This window comes from Melanerpes formicivorus, unplaced genomic scaffold (assembly GCF_026170545.1).
Source record: "Melanerpes formicivorus ecotype bairdi unplaced genomic scaffold, bMelFor1.0.p_v2 SCAF_5, whole genome shotgun sequence".
NCBI classification, from domain to species: Eukaryota; Metazoa; Chordata; class Aves; order Piciformes; family Picidae; genus Melanerpes; species Melanerpes formicivorus.
The window spans coordinates 19,650,857-19,665,203 of record NW_027142357.1 but is presented as its reverse complement, the minus strand read 5'-3'; the positions used below and the strand labels follow the sequence as shown (position 1 = coordinate 19,665,203).

Genomic DNA, 14,347 nt, shown 5'->3' with positions numbered 1-14,347 from the left:
CCGCCTCGCCTCCCCCGCGGGGCTCGGCGCAGAGCGCGGGGTGGCGCCGCGGTGAGGCGGCGCGGGGGCGGCGGCTCCGGCTCTCGGGCACCAACCGGAAGCGCAGGGGACGGAGCGGGAGACGCGGTCGCGCCGGTTCCAGCCTCCCTCGGCGGCTCCGGGATCGGCGCCTCTCGTGTCCCGCCAGCCCGGAGTCCCTCGGGGAAGGTGAGGAGGGCGAGGTGCCCCCCGCCACGCCTGGGGCTGGGGTCAGCGGCGCGGTCAGTGGGAGTTTCGCTGGGCGGAGGGAGGTGGCGGGCAGCCAGCGAGGCGCAGCGTGTCCGGGGAGCGGGGCCGGGAAGTGGGTGTCCCCGCCAGGTTTGACGTTTCTTACCCGCTGAAGCAACTTTGAAGCTAGTGGAGGGGAGGCGCTCGGGCCGTCTCGGCGCACGGCCTGACCTTGCGTCGCCCCGGGGGCAGCCGCTGGCAGGTCCCGCGGCACGGGGCAACCACCCTCCCAACTGCCCAGGAGACAGTGGCGCCCACGCGCGTCCCCGCAGTATGTCGGGGATCCCGCGGGTGCTGTCGGCAGAGGGGCAGTAGGGTAGGGCACGGGGTATCCGCGAAGGGGCACCCCGGAAGGCGAGGAGTGGTGGCTGTGCGGGATGGTAACGGTGCCATCAGCTACAGTCTTGCGTGGGGGTCGGCTGTGGAACGTGGGCAGCCGGCGTCCACTATCCTCGCCCACCCCTCCGCTCCTCAGACGGTGTTTCAGACATGCTCATTTTATGTGCACCTGCTATGTTTTTCCTGGGTTTTGAGCATAAAATCCTTCAGGTTGGAGTTTGATGTGTTGCTTTCCTTCTCCTCCATTTTCTTCTTTCCCTCCTCATTTTTTAAGTGAACTGGCATTCTTTTTTATACTGCGTTTCTATGTTTGCTCAAGTTAGGTCTTTTCCACCAGTATGCCTTTTTTTTTTTTTTCCCTAGCACGTGTGTGGGCCATCCATTACCCCTCTCTCCATTATGCTTTGCTGTGATTTTTAGTAGCAGAGCATTCAGGAAAACCATGGATCATTACTTTTTCTAAATTCCAGAAGCAGAAATAATTTGAAAGCACTAGATGGACTGGGTCACTGCCTGAAAATGTCATAGCTTTCTGCTGGAGGCATGTGTATGTTTTCAGGACTTTTGCTCTGAAATTTGAAGTCCTCAGAAGCCTTCTTGTTTTATTTGTCAATAATGTGCTTTCCATACTGGTGGCATTGTGTGAATAATGGCAACTGAGGTTGCCATTACCTGGGTTGCCTGTCTAACTTACAGAGAAGACAAAACATGGACAAAACCAAGGCCTAGATCTTGCCATCGTTTGTTGCAAGGATCGAATGGCTCTTGGGGCCAGGGTGCAGGTTTAGCTGCCTCTGCTTTTTTTTCAGATTGTTGCATGCGTTCTCTTGGGAGACACCAACAAGGTATAATGTAAGCAAAACAAGCAGTTTAGGGTTTCTCTAGGATAAAATGCTTTCTATTACAAGTGAAGCCTTTAAACCCCTTCAGTCTCTTCCATTATCACAGCCTGTGTTGAAAATAGTTCTTTTCCTGAAGTACTCAAACTGTTTAGGCTGAATTGAGCTCTTTTTCTGTAGCACTGATGGTTATATAAATTCAAATAAAATTAGAAATGTTGTTAATGGAAGTTACGCAGAATTCTTAGGTTCTGACAAAGGACAGGCTCAAATGTTGTTGCTTCTGTAGCTAAGGTAGGCAGAGCCATGCCTCCAATCTCACCATCTGCAGGGCTGCTGCTCAATCTGATTAAGGAAGTTTGAGAATTGTAGGAGTTGTTTGCTTTATTTTAACTTACTGGGAGATTAGAAGATTAGGATATATTTAATTTAGAATTGTCCTTGTCGTTTGTTTGCATCTTATCCATTGGGAGTTAATTATAAGATTAAAACTTCTTTCTGCGGTGTCTCTTGTAGCGTGGGATCGCTGTAACTCCTCTTAGTTTTCTGTTTATACGAGGCAGTAGTTAACCATTCTTTGGTGGTTGAAGTTTGGGGATTTTTTTGGATGGGTTCTTTTTCTTTGTTTGATTTGGGGGGTGGTTTTTGTTTTTTTTTGTTTTGTTATCGTTTTGTTTTGTTTTGTTTTGTTTTTAAAGGCTAAATAAGTATGCTGCTACAAAAATTCAGGTTGAAATGCTCAAGGGCTGTAGGCCATGTTGAATACAAAGGATGATTTGGGTCTAAAAATGGATGGTCAAAGATCCCGAAAGCAAATGGGCTGTTTTGCCAAATAAGGAAACTTGGCACATTCTGCTGTGTATTTTAAGATAGCACAAGTGTAGTGTGCTACTACTTTATTGGCAATATGTTGGCAGAATGCCTTCCTGAAAGAAGCACTGAATCCTGCTTTGTGGAACTGCATAAAGTAGTGAGGGCAGCAAGATGTGTGATTATTGTCTGTGATAAATTACAAAGAGTGTCCCTGAAGTAATCAAATATTGAAGCAGCGTTAGGTGCATGTGCAAGATGAGGGATGCAATTTTCAGTTCTGCAGCCACGCACTGAACAAAATTTAAGTTGCAGTTACTGTGCAATTTGTGCTAAATTCTTTCCTGTCTCATAACTTGTGAGTCCCTCAGTGGAAGCTCTCCATGCTCCAGGATCAGTATCTGAATGACAAATAATAGGGTCTTCTGTTTTGTACGTGGAATAAAGCAGAGTTGAGCATGGCAGCATTTCCCCTACAGCACAGGCTGGGTTTGGGGAGCTGGGAGGTACAAGCAAACGTGTCAAGTTCTTCCAGTGTTGCTATGCTAGGATGCAGGGCAGGGCAAGCTGCAGTAGTGGGGGTCTGCAACATGTCTGCCTAAGTGCTTGGGGGTTCCCTCACCTTGGGGTGATCTGGGAGCAGCAGCAGGTGGGGGATCTCAGCAGGGTCCTCAGCAGGACTGCCATGCAGATTACTCCCCTGAAGTGCTGTGTAATCAGAACAGGCCAGGATGGCTGATGGCTTCCTACATGGACCAGTCATTACTATACTGAACCAAGGCTGTTATGACTTTAACAAATTGATGCAAATTGACTCTGCATAATACAGTTCTGACATGTAAAATAATATTAAATAGTGATAAATAATAATGTGTTAAATATTGCCAAATGCAGCTCACATCTGGAAATTTGTGTGTGTGAAATGAACAACTTCTAACAACATGAAGTTCTAACAAGATGAAGTAGGTGTTGCAAGATGACAAGCTCATGTTAACTATTAGAACTAAAACACAAAAAGGAGAAAGTTCTTTTTTTCCCTAGAAAAATCCCATAAGAATAATTGAACTAACTGACAATCAAAGTGTTTCTCGAAATACCTGTCATTCACTCTTTCTGAACTGTCACATTTCGTCAACAACAAGCACCAAAGTCAGTCAGTGTAGCATTCCCCACTGCTGCGTGACGACAGTGATTAAATACTGGACACTGTGCTAGTGGAGGAGGACGCTACAAACGCCAGCCCTTCGGTATGGGCTCCCTGCCTGCCTGCCTACCGGGGGACTGCCATAATGCTCCCAGCCGTAGGGGACTTGTTCTCCTGACTGCGGAGGCCTGAGGTGTTAAAAGGTGGGCTTGCAGTGACACGCTTGTCTCAGACGCAAGTGTAAGACTGTGAAGTTTAATGAAATATTGGATTTAATTTTTTTCCCTTAACTAATGGTATAATCTCAGATTGCTAAGTATCTTTTAAAACAGGATGACAAGTTAATAACTGTGTGTGGATTTATCACATGCAATTGTTAGGCTAAACAATTGTTTCCTCAAACATAACAAAGAAATCGATCTCTCTAATTGAGGATTAACTACCTTGCTTTTGAAGACATGAGGTAATATTTAAACAGGTCTGATCTTTCATGTAGAAAAAGAAAAACTGTATACCTAACTTGAGCTGTCATTTAAATTACAGATCTTTAGCTAAAGAGTGTCCATTGTAAATCTCCTCTACTTTTTCTGGAAAAAAAAAAAATCCTCTGGAAGAACCTGATAAAAAAAACCAGTGGAGCATTATTGAAATAATACTCCATTGGTGTGTGCTGGGACTTACAGCATCTGCAGCTGATAGACTCCTGTGGATAAGTTTGAAATCAGAAAAAATTCAAAAGAAGAAACAGTAGCTTCTTCAATTGCATAGATGTTTAGGTAAAGTTTTAAGCAGCAAGGAGAACCCATCAGAAAAGTACTCACATTCATCAAGTGTTGTACCATCTTGAGGTCTGTTTTCTGTAAAGTCTTGGAATCAACATCTTGTTCTATGTTGGCATAACTTTCAGAAGTCAAATAATTTACTTGTTTGCAGGGATGATTTGGTTCTTCTGAGTGAACAATAGTTTAAAATAATTTGTCAGTTCTTCAGAACTATTGAATTCATATAGTGAAAGCTAGTAATATTTTTTTCCTGTGATGTGTTTTTCTTTTTGCTTGGTTTTCTGTTCCTTTTGCTATCCCAAACACAATCATCTGTTACCAGCTTTTCACACTTTCCTGTTAAATATATGGTCCAGTCAGTGTATATGCTTTTGCCTGTAAAGTAACATTACTCTTCTGAATAATTCTGTTGTCAATAAGGAGATTATGCACTGGAGTATAATTATACATGTCCATAATTTGTGCAGGGTTTTGGCCTTGAGTTGTGAGGTCTCTGGTTTGGGAAGCTGACTTGTTTTTTATTGCCTATGAAGTGTGACATATGCTGGGGACGCATACATGCAGTGTGAACTGCTGGAGTGAATAAGGCAAATCAGTCTTTGATTCTGAAGACTTGCTGGCAAAGCACTGGCAAAGACTAGTTAAAACTGACTTTGCTACCATCCTGATTTGCAGGAGGGACCAATTTCCTTTCCCTTGAGCTTTCTTTAGTGAAAATGTGTGCAGGGCTGTGCAAAAGAGGCCTCCAGGATGGCAGGAAATATAATGTTGATGCCAACAAGGTTAAAACAAGAACAGAAGGTCAGCAGAAGAATTTAGGCACTTTTACTGGGGAAGGAAGCTGGCAGGGTACTGGAAGAACGGACTTCATTTCATGTCCCACAGGTAACCCCTGCTCCTGATTTGCTGTGTAAAGACCATTTGTGCTCTCTCACTGAGAACTTTTCAGGCCAGCTGTCAGCAAAAGGCATGCTTGAAGCCTGCTTCTTCCTAAATGTGATGCCTTCTGAAAACTTAGTAAAATTGTCTTGGTCTGGTCAGTGCTCATCTTCACCTCTATGGGTAATGAAGAGATGTAGACTGAAGCAGGCAGTTTCAGAAAAGGCTCTTTGTTGTCTTATGCTTTATGTAGAAATCATCAGAGTCTTTATCTCTACTTTGGAGAACAGCTATGACCAAATAGTGCCTGAAGATTCTGATTAAATGCTATTTCAAGTTTCTAATGAGATTAGTTGCACAATCAGGAAATCTCGGAGAGAAATGATACCTTTCTTTGTTACGGGAGGGACTGGGATGCAGGGGTTTTGGCAGTTGGCAGTGCTAGGTGCATTACAGGTGCCTTTCCCAGGCCTGGACAGTACATAATTTGTGGATTCTGTCTCAAAAATCTATGCATTAGAGGCTTCCAGAAGTAACAGTATGTTTTGGTACTATAGTTAGACCTGTGTAACTGGAGGTGTAATTTTCACCAGCAATCCAAATCTCTCTCTTTTTTTTTCTTTCTTCTTTTTTTGGGCTTGTTTTATGGGAACTCATCTCTTTCATTTTATGCTAATAAGTTTACTTTCAGTAATTGCAAGTGTACTAACTTTTGGTGGCAATTAAGCTACTTTGTCTAAACTAGCACGTCTGAATCAATCCCACAACAGGCTTTCAGATGGTTCTTTAGGGTCCTGCAGTCCCACTAAGAACCTGAGGGCTTCCTGATCTAACACAATTTAAAAAAAACCCCAAAATTAGCCATTGTTCATGCACCTAGGTGATAACATTTCTTGAAATTTGCTACGGGCAGAAGCTTTATTGCTGTGAAATTGCCGAGAAGGACGTTCTGTTCCCCTGGCAGCAGAGCTGGGATCATCTCCTGAAACTGCCGACACCAACCTTGGCACAGGCTGCAGAATTTCACATATTGTAGCCCTGTGTATTTGTGCTTTGTTACAACACGCGAACAGAACTGAGTCACTCGGGAAGAGACTTTTACCACGTCCAGGTTTTTCCACATCCTTGTACAAAGCACTCCTACCTCGCCCCAAATGCCGGCAGCATGCTTGGTGCGTGCTGAGGCGCCATGGCCCGCCTGCCGGAAGGCTGCCTGCCTGGCTGGGGTGGCCACCACAGCAGGAGAGCCAGCGTGCCTGGAATGCCTGAGCTCCTAGGCAAGCTTGGAGCAGAGAGTGTTCTTCTCATCTGTCGGCGCACTTCACAGACATTGGGGAAGGCAGTGACGCGCCTGCCTTTCATAGACCCACTTGCAAGGTGTTCAGGAAACATCAGTATTGCTCTGAGGAATGTCTGTGGTCATTTTTGTCTCCCAGTTGGTCCTAAGAGCTCATGCAAATTATGCAAACATTTGCACATGTTGGAGTGTGAGTTCCCAGGCTCTTTTCCTCCTGTGCCCCGCAGATTTGCTGTAGCATGTTTATAGCAGCTGGGTCTTGTTTTGGCATGTCTGAGCACAGGTAAGAAACCCCGTAAACACACAGATCAAGCGTGTTAATGAAAGCTTTTCTCTTCACAGGTTTTGCTGTGGTATATTTTGTCATTATGAGATGTCGTCTACCAGTGCTTCATTTGTGCAAATTAGATTTGATGACTTGCAGTTTTTTGAGAACTGCGGTGGAGGGAGTTTCGGGAGCGTCTACCGAGCCCGATGGATTTCTCAGGACAAGGAGGTGGCTGTAAAGAAGCTGCTCAAAATCGAAAAAGAGGTAAGAGTTTACTTTTATTTTACTTTACTTTGGAAGCAAGGATAGAAGATTTTTTTTCCTAGTGTCTTCCATCCATTAGCTAATTGAGGCAAACTACCTTGGGCTTTTTTTGATTTAATTACAAAACCCCATAACTGGACAAAGACATACTGAGTGGGATGCAGCCCAGGGTGTCTATGGTTAAAGTGCTATTGTTTTGTTATTTCTTTACCATTCTCTTCCACTTGCCTTCTTTAGCCCTCTAAAGCTTGATCCTCAGCTGTGTTGGGACTCTACAGAGACAAGATGTATGTGGTCCTCATATCAGTCCAGTCTGCCTGCTGGTGGTAACTGCCAGTGCAGTAGTGAGGACACCACCAATGGTAGTGATGGACAGCACAGTTACTGGACTGCTGTTTCAGCATGACTATATCTAGCTTGTGCATGATATCCTCAAAGTATTTTAGGAAGACAAAAGCTGGAGAACAGCAGAGCAGCGCTAGGGATAATTCACTTAGCAAATAGTCAGGCATCAAACTTCATTCACTGCGGCAGCAGCTGAGTAAGTGTGGTTTCATCATGGTTAGTGATGTGATAAGCATGTTTGATCATGATTAAGCACGTTACTGTCAAAAAGGATCATGGAAAAATCTCATTTTGTCAGTGTCGCAGGAGATGTGTACATTCTGCCCAGTGTCAGTTTGTACCATTCTCTTTATTTTTAGTCTTTGTTAATATCAAAAGATATACAAAGACAAGTACAATCGGTGCTGTGCAGTATATGGAATGTGCTCCTGCTAGCAGATCTCAGTAGTGGTCAGTGAAGTACTCGTATTGAATGGGTGTGTTTCTGATGTGACTGCACAGGAGTCTGTGCTGGACCCGTTGCTAGGTACTTAAAGCATTTTTGAAAGAAAATAAAAAAAACAATATTGCTACATCTTGTAATGGCATAAACCTTTATTTATGGCTTGGGATGGGAAATGGTGGAGAAAGTAGGATAGTCCTATGTATTGCTTGACCCAGACTATTCTACGAAGTTGTTTTTTTTAAACAGCCAAGTACATCACTCATCTTGTAGTAACAAAGAGCACAGACTGCACTCTAGGGAAGGGAAACCATATGCTGGAAGGAATTTAGTATAATTTAAGGGTTTATTTAGGGATTAGTGAAGACTTGCAACTCATTAAGAGCTCATGTGGTGGTACTGTTAGGCAAATTAAATTAATACCCTTGCATACCCAAATGGGGATCACATAATTTGTAAGAAAGGGCCAGGCTTTATCTTGATATGTGGCACTGGGAAAGTGAGTGTTAGGAAGTAGGTGCAAACCCTGTTCTGTTGTCTTTAAAAGAATGTAATCAAACTGGAGGGGCAGCCCAGGGGGATTGCAAAACACTCAAAAGAGTGGAAAGTAGGAGTGCTGTGGGAGCGTGTGTGTTGAAAGAGGGTAATGGACATAATCTATCAGGATGACTTCACAGAAAGCAAGCGAGTGCCTTCCAGCACAAAATTGTTTGTTTTCCTTCAGTCTGGTTGTCATTTGCAGCTTAGACTGACGAAACAGGTTACATTTGGGAGCAAGTTAGTGTGGGCACCTTCTCTTGAAAGTTTTCTGGGGAGGTGGCAGAGAGGCAAGTGATGATACCTTCAGTCTAGCAAGGTTTTCCAGAACTTTGCTCACAAACCCTACAGAATTATAAAATAAAAGCTTTTTCAAAGTTGCATTTTCATATGGAGAAAATGCTCTGCTCGTTTAATCTAGCACAGGAAGTTATTACAAGATTGGGATCTGAAGCCAGACAAATTATAATGGGAAACAAAGCAGAAATTATAAGGAGTGAGGATAAGTAATGCTTAGAGCAGGCTACAAACAGGAGTGAAGATAGAGAATCCTTTCCATCTCTTCTTGTCTTCACATTGAGATTTCTTTCTGAACAATTGTTTTTATCAAAGTGTTGAGCTCAACACAAGCAGCTAGCTGAAGTATGGTGGCCTGTGATATACTAGAGGCCAACCATGATGGCCTGAAGGTCTCTTCTGACCCTAATGGCTGTCAGTCTGTTTACTTATGTAGTGTGTTTATCTGTAGTGATGAAAGTAATGAACATCTGTGGCTGAACTGTGATGAAAGTCATGGTGAGTTAATGAGTTTTCTGATAGTAATAGAAAATAACTATCTGTAACTGTATGTATCTGTGTTTAGTAGATGCTTGGATAGTCTAGAAAAGTAGTACTCTTTCTTGTTTATTTGATAGGAAATGTCTTTTTAACTCTATGACTTGTTGTCTCTTATGTCTGTTAATAGCTGCCAATAATCTGTAACAACTGATTAAAGGGAAAACAGGAGAGTTGGGAAAAGCTTGTTCAGAGGAATTTTATGCTAGCTGAGTCCAAGGGCACAAGCCAAATCAACAGAACCGTAGTATCATTCTGAAAATATGTTGTAGCTGTGTTGTATTTTATTAAACAGGCTAATCAAAACCAGCAAAGAGCTTGAAGGCTTTATATTAGCCAAGTGGCTAACAAGTTCTAACATGTGAAGCAAAGGATTATTTATTTTTTTTTGCAGTATATCATACTAAAATGTGTGCTCCAAACAGCTTAGAAATTTGGAAGGGTGTTGCTCAGAAAGATTTCTTCAAAACTCTTAGAAATCTGAGAAATGGGAAGTCCTCTGCAAAGCATTAACTCTTTATAAAAGGCAGTAAAATGTGAATGTATGGGAAAAAATGTGTGGTTATGTGCATAAAATACAGCAAAACAGGTATGCTGAGAAAAATGAACATGCTGCAAGGCCTTGATTAGCGTATCATATCTGACACTCCGGACAAGACTTCTGTTGATTAAGTAAACCATAGGAGTGTTTCTTGTATGATTAAGTAATAGAAACAAAACAAAACAGCCATTTTACTGTCTAGTCCAAGCACTTTAGCAATTTTAGGTTTTAAGCAAGGTACAGGAGTTCCTTGTGAATTGTTTTATGGGAAGTCAAACTACCAACATGACATTTATGATGCGTGCAGGGGGAGTATGAATGCCTCTTGTAGTGGGATGTGCGCCTGCTCCCTTTGCCCTAAGTGATAATTATGTGCACTCCTCAAAGAAAATAGTGCACCTTCTACTCAGGAAGTTATGTGGTATTTTTGTGAACAATTTCTGTGAATTATTGGATAAGCCCATAATTTGGTTCACACTGAAATGGATGGGAGAGATTGGGCCCAAAGGCCTTATTCTGCAAATTGCTAGCAGTTCTTTTAACTCCATTATCTTGAGCAGGTAACTGCTGGAGGGAAGTGTTAGAAATGTTGTTTTATGCCTTGCCATGTTAGCTTTTCACTGAACAGCACTCACCTCCTTTGATTGTACATCTCTGAAGTTCACCTGTTATTTGTCACTGCTTTTGAAAGCTGTGCTTTTGGTGGCTGTCTTTGGGCAGCTGTCATCTGAACTGGAATTTAATTCTTCACTGGGGGGATTTATTACTGCTGAAATTTTACCAGAAATTTGAATTTATTTTTAATGTCACTGGTCTTTGGAAGTACTCCAAGATCCATGAATGGCCTTTGTGCTTTTGATGGGCAGCAGTATATCTGATTTGCTTGCTTCACCTGTTACAGCTGTGGTACTTAGGTGCAAGATTATTTGGTTTCGTGCAGTAGAGCTGTTTCTGGATTTCTTCAAAATGCTGGTGGTGATCTGTGCAAACTGCAGCAGAGTGGTGGAAAAAAACGAGTAAAACATAACTGTAGTCTTACTGGGAACTACATCTGGTGAAGTAACAGAAGTAGCTTGTGCATAAAAGATGTTCAGTTGAGTAGGATTAACTGTATGTGCTTTGTTCAGTCACGTCTGTGCAGTTTTTACACTTTTGCATGTTTTTATTCGTTTTGTTGCTGTATTTCTGGAAGTCTGACTATAATGGAAATTAATTTTATGTTGCCAGATTTTCTTGTATGATAGATGTACAATAAGCTTTAATAAATCTTCTTGTGCTTCTTAAAACTTTTAACATGAAATATAATCAGCTTGTTCACTTTTTTGATTCTGTGATCCCCTTTTGGAGGGGACTGTCCAGAAAATATGGATTGTGCCTGCACCTTATGGGAGGGTAATGAGTTAAGTATAACCACGTGCATGTCACTGGACTTAGCTCACTCATGTTTGTAGTCCTAAGAGGGAGCATGTGGTAATTTTAGTGTGGTTTATGGAAGTCTGGGAATTACTTTGAAGAGTAAAAAGAGAATAACAACAGAGTAAAATAGAGCAAACCAAACTTAATACTTAGCCCTGACAGGACTACAAATAGTAGATGTTCTTTTTGCTTGTGTTTTAGAGCTGGTATGGGTGCTTGGGTGCCAGCTTTGAATGACTCCACACTGGGACCGGGCTGTAATGAAGAGCAGTTTTGAAGCTTTTTTATTATTTTAGTAGCTCTTTCTAGGAGCTCCTCCTCCCTTACCCCTCTTAAGTTTGAGTCAGCAATTATGAGAATGATTCAAAGTAACAGGAAATGCCTGGATTTACCTGCTTCCAGCTTGGAACAGAGGGAAAACAAACTCCATGTTTCCAACTCATGGTCCTTTGGTGAAGGTGCTATTGCTAATAAAAGGGCCTAGAGATACCTATTTCAAGATCTAGAAGTCAAATATATCAACCTTCTAGAGATACCTGCACCTATATTGGAAAATTAGAGTTCACAAAAAATGAGAGGTTGTGTATTCCTAAAATAAGTGATTTCATGGGAACCCTTCCAGCCTCATACTAATTTGAAGAACTAATGCTCTATCTCGTTTACAGCTAAAAGGAAATAAAACTATATTTAGCAGAGCAGAGGGGTATTTTAAAATGTCTTTGTTTCTGTTTTACAGAGTGGTTCCTTTTTTATGTTTTGCCAGTGGCTTAGAACACTCCTCTTGGGGCTGACTATAGAGTATTCCCAAAAGGTATCAAGAGGATACTTTGTACCATTTCTAGACTGCGGAGTTTGTCAAAATAGGGTTGGATGCTCCAGCTTTTGTGTATTTCTGTATTTTGCAGAGCAAATAATTTTGAATAGAACAGACTTCTGCAAAAAATCTCAGACTGCTTTTGAGTTTGCCCTATTCTTGGCTTTCATTCAAGGGATATTTTCTGGAGGATTTTATTTTGTAAATGAACATTAGATTTTCTCAGTAGGTGCTTTGAACAAGGCTATATTGTAAGTGTTGAGTGGCATATGTGTTGCAACCAAAATGATACCAAAATCCCATTGGTGTTTGGGAGATAGCAGTATAATGAATAGAGGATGTAATACAATTACTCTGGGGAAGAAGAGGTTTTAGTCACATTTTGTCTCTTTTAAAAAGAAACTTCATTCCTCTGTGTCTGTGCTCTCCAAGACCATCTCAGATACCTAGCAATCCAGGCACAGAACTGTATTTGTATTTTGCTACGTTTTATTCTAGTGATTTTTTTTAAACTTGTGTATTTTAAACTTTATTTGTAGCAAGTTTTTCATTAGATGAGTAACATCTTTCAGAGTTGCTTCAGGTAAATAGTGACTATTTCTGGTATGAATTCTGTGGCTTACTCATTTTTTTCAACCAGCTGAATTTGAAGTTTTTACAGTGGTTTTGTATACATATTCTTTTAAATCAAGCCAGTTTTGGCTTAATTTGATTTAGACATCAGTTTTGATGAAACTGGCGTGTCAATGCCCAGAGTAGCAATCTGTGGCTTCAAAAGTTATTTTGGGTCACTTGAGGCATAGTGACTGTTAGTGTTGTCATCTTGGCTTGCAATAAATGAAAAGCAGTTTCACAAGTGCTGGGAATCTTGCTGTAGCCATAGTTAAGAAGTTACCTTATTCCCCCCCAGGTAAACTAACTGATTGTGCACTGAAATTGTAAAGGGTTATGTGCTCATATCCTTCTGTTGACTGGTGGTCAGCTTTGAATAATTGCTACATAAACAAACTTGATAAATGGGAGAATTAATAAGCTGAGATGCACCAAATTTGTCTGCTGCTTCTTCCAGCTTGACTCTTGAATTGCCATACACCTTGTCAGCATGAAGCAAAATTACCTTTCCTATGTTGCTGGTTAAGAATACATGTGCAGCTGCTATAGCTTTCTTGAGGCACAAGAAATTAGGGTTAGGAACTTCTCTGTGAGGTTTGGACCCTTCAGCCTCAATTATCTTTATTTTTTCAGAAGGTGCATCTTCAGGTGTTTTTATGCCAGTTTCCTACAACTTATGAATACATGTTGTTTAGGAGAGGGACTCCCTCTCAGTTATTTAAAAAATCATTCTTTCATATCCTTTTTGCTCTTCACAATATGCAGCCTGTTAGGATATTAATAAATACTCTTTAGTTTCATAATTAGTTTAATTCCATCATATATTCTCCTAACAATTATTCCGTCAATCTGCTGCTTTGACAGGGAGATGCTCAAGTTACCGGTAGATACTTAGCCACAACTAAGGATATTTTCCCCTGGTTTTGTTTAATTTTGCTTTAGATTTCTCCCTTTTCTGTTTTCTTTTTTCATAGGCACAGTTGTTCTTCATAATTTGAAGGAGAGGTTGTGTTGCTTATTTTTTCATACCAGTGACCCTTGACATCAAATGGCAGTTCTTTTGTTTCCCCTCCCACGACATTCTCTGACCCTGAGCTTCTGTTGAAGTGATCAGCTGCAAAGTGATATTTTGAATGTTTAAGCTGCCCTGAAGTTTTCTTTTAGAAATTTCATAGATATGAAAGAGATCCTTTTCTCTGAAGGTGGCTTTTGCAGGGTCAAGCAATTGAGAGTTGGTTCAAGTTAGTCTTATCCCTACATTTTACCTAACCATTAAGTTTTTCTTAAAACAAAGTTACAGTACAAAATCTCATGGCAGATGAGATCTAGCGGTAACTTCAGAGTACAGTAAGTAATTGCATGTTTGAGTCTCTAGTGCTTTTAAGGACAGCAGACAATTTAAATGTCTGTGACCCACACCGAAATCTATTGGTGTTGCAGTCCCTGGAGACTCTTAAATAATTTACACTTGTTGGAACATACAGAATGGCAAATTATTCTTTCTGATAATACTGTTGAGGTATGCAAAACTATTGTTTGAATCAAACAGTTTTTGGCTTGCTGAATACGTGTATGATGATCAAAAAAAAAAAAAGCCAGGGATCTGTGCTGGTCTTGATATGATCTGAATCTGGGACCATCAATCTCCTGCAGGCTGTTTTTCACAGATGTATTCACAGCTAAGCACAAGGGCCACAATCTTTGTTTGCGGACCCCAAACAACTCACCATGCACATGGTAGTGATGGTATTTTAAACAACATGTTTTGTCCTCTTAAGAGGGTAGTAAAACGCTTGATAAGACTAGACATGCTCTCCTTTACTTACCTTTTTTTGGCCCTTAATTTTTGACTGTCTGCACGTAAGTACTATAAGAGTCTGGGGCACAAGATCACATTGAAACAGTTGAAGGGTATAT

At 41.4% G+C, this 14,347-nt stretch overlaps 1 protein-coding gene across 2 annotated transcripts in view; it reads left to right on the top strand.

Moving 5' to 3' along the window:
• Positions 1 to 14,347, top strand: part of MAP3K20 (mitogen-activated protein kinase kinase kinase 20) — an 89,870-nt gene continuing 75,523 nt past the window's right edge. Inside the window, exons 1-2 of one of the 2 annotated variants that reach the window (XM_068138558.1) lie at positions 1 to 207; positions 6,700 to 6,889. In XM_068138558.1, the coding sequence (XP_067994659.1) occupies positions 6,731 to 6,889 (159 nt within the window). In that variant the 5' untranslated portion in view covers positions 1 to 207; positions 6,700 to 6,730. The remainder of the gene's footprint in view (positions 208 to 6,699; positions 6,890 to 14,347) is intronic. The other variant, XM_068138560.1, reaches the window with a different exon arrangement.